The sequence below is a fragment of the Notechis scutatus genome, chromosome 2 (assembly GCF_049901735.1).
Source record: "Notechis scutatus isolate UNSWTSFEM ecotype Mainland chromosome 2, rNotScu1.2, whole genome shotgun sequence".
Classification (NCBI taxonomy): Eukaryota; Metazoa; Chordata; class Lepidosauria; order Squamata; family Elapidae; genus Notechis; species Notechis scutatus.
Window position 1 is genome coordinate 170,354,824 of NC_142010.1, and position 12,005 is coordinate 170,366,828.

Here is a 12,005-nt window from a genome sequence, read left to right on the forward strand (position 1 = left end):
CTGCAATTCTTCGCATTCCTCCAGGCCTGGCTTGCTGAGGGGGGAGAGCAGCCCTGATGTCTCTGCTGCCCCCCCCTCCCCATGGCCCCATCCAACACTGCCTGAGGAAGGCACAGGAAAAGAAAGCGAGCAGAAACATAGCTCTTGCTGGGACGAAAGAGCAGATTGGAAGGCACAGGCGACAGAAAGCAGAGCTTTTCAAAGGCAGCAGCTTCTGTCTTCTCTTGCCTGAGCCTTCTTTGATCTCCACTCTTTTGCCCCCGTAAGGGCTATGTTTCTGCTCGCTTTCTTTTTTTGTGCCTTCCTCAGGCAGTGATGGATGGGGCCGTGGGAGGGGGCAGCAGAGTGCCAAGAGGGATGAGAAAACTGATGACGACGCAGCCCCATTCTGGATGTCTAAACTGGATGGTGAGCACAGACTTGCCCACTCCACCCCCTCTGACCACCACCAACTGGTACTTTTCCTGCTCTGGGCTGTCCCTACAGCCCGTGGCCATCGAGGAAGAGCCCAGGCCAGGAGAGGCGAGCTGGAAGGTGCGGGCATGCCGCGCAAATGCAAGTACCGCGGCGCTCCTGCACCTTCTGGCCATCTCCATTGCCGCTTCAGCCCGCCTGTGCTGCCAGCCCCCTCTTGCTGCAACAGCACCATCACCTCGTCCTGGCTGGCGAAGGCTGCAAAGCTTTTTGCAAATTTGTGCTCAGCCAAAGGGTGGGGGCCAGCAGGTAGGCGGGCCATGTGGGCGGCGCAGCCTTGTGTTCCCGCACAGCCTGGATTAATTGCTTTGGGGCGGATATTTCTCTGTGGCCCACCAAAATTTTCTCATGGACCACCAGTGGGCCGTGGCCCACCGATTGGCGACCGCTGATTTACAAAGTGAATATACAGCTTTACTACCCAATCTGGCTTCTCTAACAATGTTTTCCAAGCAGAAAAAAAAAAGGATTGCAATGATCAGTAACATGATATTTACACAACAGACTTTATAGCAGGCCTGTTTGCCAATCCATCTTCTGCTGTTTCTTTAATGTCAAGCTCCGTTCCAATGTCCACAATTAAGCTTTAGTTTATTGATTTATTGCATTTCTGTCTGGCATATACACTACATTCTTTCTTCAAGTTTGTCTTCATAAGAACATTTTCTGAGGTAGATTATACTGAAAGCTAATAATTGACTCCTAAATCCTCAAATAAGCCAAACAGGATTCTAAAAACTATTTAAAAGATTTATTCCATGAAAATGATCTTCTAGTTAAGAATAAGTTGTCAATATATCTCAGAGCTTGCTTACTTGTCTTTCAGAATGAGGAACTGCAATAAATCCTGGATTATGTTTCCAGATTTTCGCCTAACTTCTAGGTATAGATTAGGTCGGTCAAAAGTGGTACAAGTAATATGAGGAGTTCTTAAATTCAAACAGTCTATTATATCCTTCCTAATTGAAGAGCTTGCTGTTGCAGTCAATGCAACAATAGGAACCTAAAAAGAAAAAAGAAAACTGAGATAGAATAAAAAGCTGAATTTACTAATTATTTTAAATGACAATACAAAATTAAGAAATGGATAGTCATCTGAAGGCTTTGATTTGAGTACCGTATTTAGCGTGCATGCACATTTATTCCCATAGCAGACTAATTCTTGCAAATCAAACTGAATCGAAGCACACAGTGACATTACTTTTAGCCTTAATCACCATGTGTAGTAGCCATGGTCTTTTCTTGGGTTAACATATTCAGTCACAGATTCCCATATAGTTTAAAGAAGGACAATTCACTGTTATCTAGTGCAGAAGATCATTTGTTTGTTTGTTTATTAGACTTCTGTGTCGCCCATCTCATCTAGAAGCGGCTCTAGGCAGCTTACAAACATTTATAAAAACAAAGGCTAGCCAATATGGAAAGTGATGTGTAAGGCATGAGCAGAACATTTAGCCAAGTCAATCTAAGACATCAATCAAATATCTAGCTGAGGCTAGAATAATATGATGAACTACGCATCCTTTAAACCACATGGGATTTGTTGCTGAAAACCAACAAAGAAATTCCCATTTTCATTGCATGCACAGATAGATAGATAGATAGATGATAGATAGATAGATAGATAGATAGATAGATAGATAGATAGATAGATAGATAGATAGATAGATAGATAGATAGATAGATAGATAGATAGAAACATGCATACGTAAACATTTAAAGTGCAGGAAAAACCAAGATAAATGAATTTTTTTTACCTTAGGAAGGGTTTTCTTTAACAACCCCAAAGACCTGAAAGAGTTTCTGAAGTCATGTCCCCACTCAGAAATACAATGAGCTTCATCAACTGCTATTAATGTGATGCCTAAAGAGAAATAAAAATAGTCCTGTATAGTTTGTTTTCATTTTCAGAATTTAGAGCAGAGTTGTCTGCAGAACATTTAGGAGCTGAAGCAATTTATCTATTTTTCTATAAATAGAGTCTTATCTCCGGTAAAGAGATAATGATCCTAAAAATCTTTGATCACAACTATTTTTTATAAATACACAACGCCCAATAAGTTCTGAATTAATTCTAAAAGGGAACTTGTTCTGCCAGTAATCTGGAAAAACTGAGTAAAGTTTGTGAAAAAGCAGAAATAAGCATTTTATAGTTTTGTTTTATAGTTTTATTGTGCTTCTGCCTGAAAATGGTTAAAAAAAAACCATGCCAGTGGTATTCAGCATCAAAATTCTTCCATGTAATTAGAAGATATTCTGAAGGCAGCAAAGAACAGATTTGAGAGAATCATGTAATCCGGTGGCCATGGTGGTGCAGTGGTTAGAATGTAATATTGCAGGCAAGCTCTGCCAACTGCCACCAGTTTGATCCTCACCGGCTCAAGGTTGACTCCGCCTTCCATCTTTCCGAAGTTGGGAAACGAGGACCCAGATTGTTAGGGGCAATATGCTGACTCTGTAAACTGCTTAGAGCAGGCTATAAAGCCCTATATATATATATATATAAGTGATATATAAGTCTAAGTGCTATTGCTATTGCTATTTGGGTGGCTGGCCTCTGCAAACACGTTAGGTTTGTTTTGTTTTTGTCACATGCAGAAAGCCAGTGATTGTAATGGTGTGCACTAATTAAAACTGTGAAAATATGCTAGAAATTCCTGTGAAATCTCAGAAACCACAACCTAAAAAGAAAAAAAAACAGGTGAAGAGAAAAGAGAACCAATTCCTTCATTTTCTATAAGCTTTATAGAATGTGCACACTGAAATAAATTGTGCAGAATTGCATAATTTATACATTCTGCAGAATTCAATGCATTAACGTGCAAAAATAGATAGTATTAAAAAGGTTATATAGATATTTTTGAAAACCCATAAATCTAGTTTACTGACTAGCAGAATTGGGCAGCCTCACAAGTCCTTGTTGTGGTATAGATATATAAAGATATAAAGACATACATTAAAAGAAATATATAAACCCAAAATATAATTAAATGGGCTTTCAAGTTGGTTAACCTCACAGCAATGCCAAAGATTACAACTTTTTCTAAATGTTTTCATGCTGTCAAAGTTCTAGGTTAAATCAAAGGAGTGATTTTATTTAAGGTAGCATCACATCCTAGGAAAGTGATGTGATCAACTCCTCCAGTCCCACCAGAGAGATCCATCACTTTTCTTTACTGAAAATGGTGGCAGAAGGGACTTCCAACCATGCATTTGAATTTGAGGCAGAATTCCAGTGGCTCTTAAAGAAAACTTTCAAGGTTTTGCATATCAACTATTAGCACTTACCAATTGCTTTGTCAATTTGCTGAAGCCACAAGAGGTTCCCTGAACAGAATTCTGGAGTTAAATAAACAACTCTATACTGGCCCCTGTGTAAAGCAAAGGAAAACAGAATTACTTTCTGACAAAAGTAAACTAACATTCATATTACATACAATTGAAGTGTTGGCTAAGACTTGGTTGTGATAGAATTCTCTGCAATAAGGCCCACTGAGTTCTGTTTGACTCATTTCAACAACATAACAATATTTATTGAGAAAAGTATTTTTTTCAGTACTATAAATACAGGGATGGAATAAAGCTTACGCTTTGATTTCCTCTCTGATATTTTTTGACTGTGCTGATCCAAGCAGGCAAGCCGGAACTCCTGACATTCTACAGGGAAAAAAAATCAATGATTACTTTATGAACACTGCATCAGTTTTAAATACAACTTTTCCTAAAAAAAAATTAAAACCTCAATTTTGTATTATATGTAAAGTACAACAAGTCTTTCCTCTGTCCATGCCTTCAAAATCATCTTGCACAGCTCTGGAAATGTTATATTTCAGAGTAGAAGAAAATAAGCTTAAAACTCTCTATGAAACTGTCAAAAATTACACCAGAAAAAGAATTTGTAAGTGGAATGAGTGACATACACATCCAAATTGCAAAGAATATATAACACAGGCATCAAGCAAAAGCTTTTTTATATGTAATATAAAAGTGTGCTTTTAGAAACAAAAGGCTACTTTCTAAATTAAGAAGAGATTTTACCCTAGCTTCAAATCTACCATCAAAACTGCTTTGTGGGTTGTTGTTTTTTTGACAACCTAGCCAAAAACTTGTAATTTTTTATTTCCCAGAAAAAAGGAAGGAAGGAAGGAAGGGAGGGAGGGAGGGAGGGAGGGAGGGAGGGAGGAAGGAAGGAAGGAAGGAAGGAAGGAAGGAAGGAAGGAAGGAAGGAAGGAAGGAAGGAAGGAAGGAAGGAAGAACTCATAACAGAGAAACACGTATGTGTAGTTTACGATTTAGTGTAACCAAATACTATTTCACACAATATAGTCTTATGTTTTTAAAGAAACCAGTATGTGCAAAGAACCATGTAAACAAATATATTCCAGTGCATTTTTAATTATTACAAAAAGCAGAAATACGCAATAATACTTTCAAGGTTCCTTTACAATCTTTGATCAACACCCAATCCCTTCCTAGTTAAGCCAAAATAGCAATTTGAGCACCAAATCTAGATTGCAAGAATGATTCCTCTATTCTATTCCTGTTTCAGGGAAAGCATAACAGGTAGACATCCTCACGTAAGTAGGGTCCAATGCATAAAGAAAAAACATGCTGTTTAACATTTTTTGTATGCTATGCAGACATTTTATTGAGACAAATATTTTCCATAGATCTGTATATCTTAAGGTTCTGCAGCATGGTTAGGGTTAGGGTTGACACACTGACAAGTTCACAGTACACCAAAAATTCCAAGTGTGCCTAAATGGCTTTGAGAAGTCCCCTCCTCCTGGCCTATATATATGCATATGTTACAAAATAAAACAAAAATGCTCCATTGAGAGCATTGCTGGGCAGTCCCTGCAGTCCCAATTGTCTCTCTGTCCTTAAGTGAGCACCTCCTTGCAACCAAAGTCAGTGAGGAAGTTGCACATCTCAGGTGCTTTGCAGGCAGGCTATGGATTGCAAGTTGCTGTGGAGGCACAGCCAGGGCATAGCAAGACTTGAGGGGGGTGCAGGTAGGCACAAGCACACTGCTAGGGGCACCCAAAACTGCTCATGCCACCACATTCTGCATCAGCTGCAGTTCCCAGATACTCTTCAAGAGTAGCCCCACGTAGAGCGCATTGCAATAGTCAATACAGGAGATAAGCAGACCTGAGTGATGAAAAAGGGGCCTCTTGATCCAGGAAAGGGAATAAAACTATTTATGCCCAGGGATAATGAAACATGTGTTCCAATTTACCAAACCTATTTCTCTGCATTACGCAATTACTTAAAATAATTCTACCCTGTCCAAAGCAACCTCAGTATATTTGATTCTACGCAAGTTTCCCTTTGGTAGCTTGGCAAAGAATCATATTATTTATTTGCAGACCTTGTGGGTCAAGTCTGAGTAGCATACAATTCCCGTGGTTTATAATTCAGGATTAAAACAGGCAGATAAAGAATCTAATTTTAAACTTAAAATCATATATTATGCAATCAACAGGAATCAACAATCAAAGTACAAAAATCGAATTCATTGGAACAGGCATTATAATAAGTAACTATTTGAAAAGAGGAATCGGGGCCATTTAGGTATCTGGAAAAGAATATTATTCTAGAAGAGTGAGGTAGTGATCATCCTAATCAAGGAGGCACAAAGATAACCTACCCTAATATACCTTATCAGAAGAAGGCAGTCCCACATATATCTTTGTCCATGAGGAACTTTAAATTGACAACCTGGACTTTGAAATGCACCTGTAAGTCAATTAGTAGTAGCCAGGGCTTCTTTCAAAGTAGAACTGCCCCATGAGATGCATCCATAACTATTTAAGTTGCTGCATTCTGGGTCAGACATACTTCCAAATGCTTGTATTCAGGCACTGTAATGGTGTAACTAAATAGACCAAACATAGAGCATTTCATTTATATTTGAATCCCGCTTATCTCCTTAGAAAGTATTATACTTACTTGAGTTGTAGCACTTGGTCCTCCATCAAAGAAATAAGAGGAGAAATTACTACACCGGTACCTCCAGTGCACACAGGTGGAAATTGAAAGCACAAGCTCTTTCCATATCCTTAAAAACAGAATACATTTTAAACATAAAACCAAACATATATCAGTTTTTCCTATACACAGCTTCCAAAGTTGCTATAAATATGTGCATGAGGGAGATTTCAGTTATTGGACTGAAATAGGTAGGTCTCGACTTACAAGTTTGTTTAGTGACCATTTGAAATTACAACAGCACTGAAAAATGTGATTTATGACCATTTTTCTCACTTATGATCGTTGCAACATTCCCATGGTCATGTGATCAAAATTTGGGTGGCGGCAACTTGGTTATGATAGTTGCAGTGTCCCGGCATATGATCAGCTTTGCGACCTTCTGACAAGCAGTTAATGGGGAAGTGAGATTCATTTAACAACTGTGTTACTAATTTAACAACTGCAGTGATTCACTTAACTGTAGCAAGAAAACATAAAATGGAACAAAACTCACTTAACAAATTTCTCACTTAGCAACATAAATTTTGGGCTCAATTATGGTTGTAAGGTAAGGACTACCTGTACTAAAACCCTTTGCAAATGCTGAAATAATGCAAGATGCCTTTCAGATTTAAATTTTGCAGAAAAGAAAACTAAACGAGTTCAAGGTATCCAACTTAATAAACAACCCATGAAAATTAGTAATGTAATTTGGAAAGACAGCATGTGTTATCCAAGCCAATATGCAGTCATGCATGTATACAATATAGATAAACAATTATCTTTCTTTCTGAAGGGAATTTAACAGTGAGAAACAATAACAATAAAAGTGCCTTCAATGGTACAACCTGTTCTTAGTACAAAAGTTGAATAATACTAATCCAAATATTCCCAAGTAAATAAAGAATTCTTACGATATATAAAGTAAATCTGAAATTTAGAATTTAAAAGCATAATAATCCTAAATGATTTGTAAGACACATTCCTTGCTTATGTGAAATTAAAGCAAGAGAGCAAGAGAGAACATGCATAACCTACTCCTTCAATTGCCACTTGCTGTTCTAATTACTCATCTTAATATTATTATTATTAATAATAATAAGGTTCTAGCATTGCTCCCCCACAAAAAAACTGAAACGTCCTTGCCCTTGCTTTTTGTTGCTAAAACTAGGATTAGGAATGGTGCTATACAAGCGCCACAAAGTTAGGTGTTATATAGTTTATTGAGTCCAAAGTTCTCCTCAGTTCAGGAATCCAAATGTAAGTATTGTTAATAGATGGATAGCAAGCTTTACTTGAACACAAATAACAAAGGCAACACACCGCCTTTTTAAAAAAAAAAGTTAGACTTTTTTCTGTGAGATGCTTTTTCAAACACTTTGTCAAGCTAAGGGCCCAAGAACAATGAAGACAATTCATACAGTTCAGTTATTTATTTGCTTACATCCAATAGACAGAATCTTGCCTGATTAAACTTCTATATTTTCACTCTAATGGATATATTCTGGGAGATTCTAGGGAGTGGCTTTCCTTATCCAAACGGGTTGGGCTGCCTTGTCTTGCTTTCCTTTCTGAAAAGTGTTCCTTCCTGGGAAATTGATGCTTCACTGTAGTCTATCACACCAGATCCCCTTCCATAGGCACCATCTCTCACATACTTCAAAAGTGCTTTCATATGACTATATGTGTCTTTCTCAATGATAATAGCCAGTTTCAGCCTCTCCTCCAATGACTCCTCACTATCCTAATTTGCATCTATTTCGGGTTTTTTTTTAAATTGGACACATTTGGACACATGACTTCCATGATTTCAGAACTACAGTATATTTCAATTGATAACAAAACAACATAAATAGCTTTTCCTCCTCCTTTGATTACACAATCGAGCCTGAGAGGTAGGTAGGGCTGAAATATAATGGTACATTTGTACAACATACTTTATTGTGTTTACAAAATTAATCACTTTCTGAGTTCAGACAACACACGAAGCTACAGAAATATTATCTATGTTAACACTGATTAAGTCCAGCAAGTTGTCTAAACACATCATTTTATGTCTTTACGTGACCTGATTACATGTGTTGTGTGATAGGTCCAAAGTCACTCAGTGAGTTTCCATGGCAAAAGGTCAAAGTGAGATTTTAATCTCCCTGTTCCTAGGCCAATATTTTAAATGTTACATTATAATAACTCCTTGGTTAGGCAGATACAGCAGGCATAAGAAATATCCATCCTGCCATATTGGCCTCCTAGCCCTTAAGAGCTCACTTGAGGCAAAAGCCCAAATCTTCCAACATTACAACAGTGTCGCTTGCCAACTACCTAGAACTTATCTTGTCTGCAGCCAGAAGCCTGGAACACTTAAAAGAGTAACACTTAAAACACATAACACTTCAAATACCCACAAATTCTCTAACAAAGTAAAGTGCTTAGGGCAGTTAAAAATGTTACATCCAGAGTAAAGAAAGAACTGGGAGAAGAAAGATGTTCAAGACAAGATCCTCTCATGTCCCAAAAGTACCGTATATGCCGGCGTATAAGACGACCCGGCGTATAAGACGACCCCCCAACATTTCCACTCAAAATATAGTTTGTTATATACTCGCCCCCTCTTCCGCATGCCTTCCACTTTTGCACTTTTTTTTTTTTTTTTGGCACTTTTGTCTACCGTGGAAAGAATTCCGTGAAGCCAAAAGGAGCAGCCAGCCTTCTCCCAGCTCCCAAGGAAGCGAGGCTCGCACCGCCCGGGCTCCGCTGAGGTATCCGGCTGGGGCTGTCAGGAGTTGTTACCGCTGGCGCGGCTCCGCGGCTCCAGTCCCGCGTTGCCTCGGGAAGGAAAGGCAAAAAGGAAGAGCCGCGGCGGCGCTTTGCAATGGCAGCAGCGGCTCCTGGTTTTGCCTTTCCTTCCCGAGGCAACGCGGACTGGAGCCGCGCCAGCGGTAACAACTCCTGACAGCCCCAGCCGGATACCTCAGCGGAGCTCGGGCGGTGCGAGCCTCGTTTCCTTGGGAGCTGGGAGAAGGCTGGCTGCTCCTTTCGGCTTCACAGGATTCGTTCCACGGTGCGCAAAAGTGCCTCAGCCGCAGGCAACCGCAGTGCTTCCCAATTACTATTTGCCGGCGTATAAGACGACCCGGCATATAAGACGACCCCCAATTGGAGGCATCTTTTCAGGGCAAAAAGTCGTCTTATACGCCGGCAAATACGGTACATTTATTCCTATTAAAGTTTGTACAATGTTTATTTCTTATTGAAATTTCTTGTTTTCAGAAAGGCCAACTGAGTACTTTTTGTGTGCATAAAGAGAGAGCGGTGAAGATCAGCCAATATTTCTCCAATGTTAATCTACCATCAATCACAATATATAACTCTGTCCGTCTTTTATTTTTATTTTTTTACTATTTATTATTGATTTAATGCTTTTGTTTGCTTGTCTGTGGCCGTAATAAAGATTGATTGATTTTTCCTGGCAATGAAAAGAACCTAATCTTAAACTTATGCTCCAATCCAATTTATTGTACCCAGCAAGCATGCACAATGAAAATATTCCTGCAGTTCTTTTTCTGTGAGGAAAAACACCTACTGATACAACCACATCTGGTAGCATTATCAGCAAATCACGTCTTATGAAGTTTTTAAGAAACATTTAAATAATATTCCAAGACAAATCTATATAACTCACCAGTTGCCATAACAACTAGATTATCTCTTCTTTCTTGCAAAACTGAGGAGATCACTTTCCACTGGACCCTTAAAATTAAGGAAAAAACTATAATAAAAATGTTCCATTTCAGCTGTAACACCTGACAAAAACTAAATCTCATGCTGGGAGACTTCTTTTAAAGATGCTTCTTTATTTTTTTTCCAATTATTCAATTGTTGATTTCCTTTTCCACATACAGGTAATCCTCACTTACTGGCCTTTCATTCAGTGACTGTTCAAAGTTACAATGGTGTTAAAAAAAATAACACCATTGACTGTACCTCAGTCATGTGATCACCATTGCAGTCAGTATGTGTTGTTGTATACCTGGCCTGCTTTTTCCCCCCTCTCTTTCCCCTTACAAAAGAAAGTAAGTGGTTTTCTCTTCTACACATCAAAAACAAAGCAATCATGCCAGCATCATGTTACACAAAGACCTTACAGAACTCTCTTGAAAGTCTGTGAAATCTTTTGAAATTTCCACATAGTGGAGAGATTAGAAAAAGATTTTAAGACAATACTGTAAGCTCTTTTGTAGGCGCCTGTGGCTCCCAGCCCTGAGCTGCAGTGTGATCACATTGCTTTCAATGGATACAAGATAATAAGCAGACACTTGAGCATTCCAAAGGGCTGGAAGTGGTTAGGAAGCAAACAAAGGTCAAAGGTGTGAAACTGAATACTGTTGTCTGTTTCCAACAGGAAAGCACTGTCAGGTCATGCGATTTCCCACTTAGTGACTGCTCTGCTTAGCCGTTCCAATTAAGCGAGGATTACTGTATATATCCTGAATATGAATATGTTTTCTTTTATGCCATGCAATTTATATATCAGCTGAAGACTCAACCTATTTGAGGAAAATTCCTCACATATTTTATTTAGAAGAAATACATATTTATTATTTTCTCTTTAAAATGAGAGGTGCAACTTAAAAAAAGCTGAGAATAAACTGAGGAAGGAGGCAGATACGATTTTCTGTTTTTTACTTTATGAAAGAGATTGTCTTAAATTCATAGTTTTCTTCTTTTTGGAACAGTCTTTTAGCCTTTTTTTTTTTTTAACAATTCAACTTACGGTTTAAAACTTGAGTGACCAAAATACATCTTGAGACAAGCAATTTGCTCACTGCTGGGTTTAGGAAAGCTGGAATCTTTGGGGAGGAAAAAACAAAAATACTGAGATAGAGAAAAAGAAAAAATATGATAGCCATAAAAATAAATTCATATATTTGGTTTTTAAGATTTAAATTTTAAAAATTTCACTATTAAATTTTTAAATGTTATGCATACTAAAATTCTAGCTAAGTGTAGCTTCCTATCACAGGGGGTATTATTTAAGAATACTAGGTACATATAATACAAGAATATACCCAGAGGCTAAAAAGTCTGCTAGCAATATAAAATCCCGTAGAAATTTTAAGTCCAAAAGATTCAAATATACAGTAGTTTCCACACTGTATTAGTTTCTAGTAATTTTAAATTCTTTCCTCAGAAAGTCAACATACAGTACATGCTTAATTTTCCCACTGACAACATGGAATTTAAAACTGGTTTAACTTGAGTGTATCAAGCCCATAACTTGCTTAAAAAAATTATGAGCATCAACAGTGACTGGGATCATATCCTACATTAAGCCATACTAAGTCACAATACGGTTGTGGCTAAGGCGCAAACAGAAATAACAAATAAATCAGAGGCTTAGTTAGTGTATAATGTTAACCTGGAATATTTTTTGAACCACGGTTGTTGAAAACACAGCATCCTGTTTTGCTGACTATTTTAAAACATAATGAGTGGATTCACAATTATACAAATCCAAAAACCCAAACATTATGGTTAACTTTATTGTGAACCAA

At 38.1% G+C, this 12,005-nt stretch overlaps 1 protein-coding gene across 9 annotated transcripts in view; it reads right to left on the reverse strand.

Annotated features, from left to right (window-relative positions):
- The window catches only part of WRN (WRN RecQ like helicase), a 58,162-nt gene that overhangs the window by 31,031 nt on the left and 15,126 nt on the right, over nucleotides 1–12,005 (reverse strand). For all 9 annotated transcript variants that reach the window (XM_087957357.1, XM_087957359.1, XM_026672877.2 and 6 more), the window contains 7 exons: nucleotides 11,225–11,300; nucleotides 10,133–10,200; nucleotides 6,430–6,538; nucleotides 4,063–4,131; nucleotides 3,763–3,845; nucleotides 2,232–2,338; nucleotides 1,290–1,477 (listed from right to left, as the gene is read on the reverse strand). In XM_087957357.1, coding sequence (XP_087813483.1) covers nucleotides 1,290–1,477; nucleotides 2,232–2,338; nucleotides 3,763–3,845; nucleotides 4,063–4,131; nucleotides 6,430–6,538; nucleotides 10,133–10,200; nucleotides 11,225–11,300 — 700 coding nt within the window. The remainder of the gene's footprint in view (nucleotides 1–1,289; nucleotides 1,478–2,231; nucleotides 2,339–3,762; nucleotides 3,846–4,062; nucleotides 4,132–6,429; nucleotides 6,539–10,132; nucleotides 10,201–11,224; nucleotides 11,301–12,005) is intronic.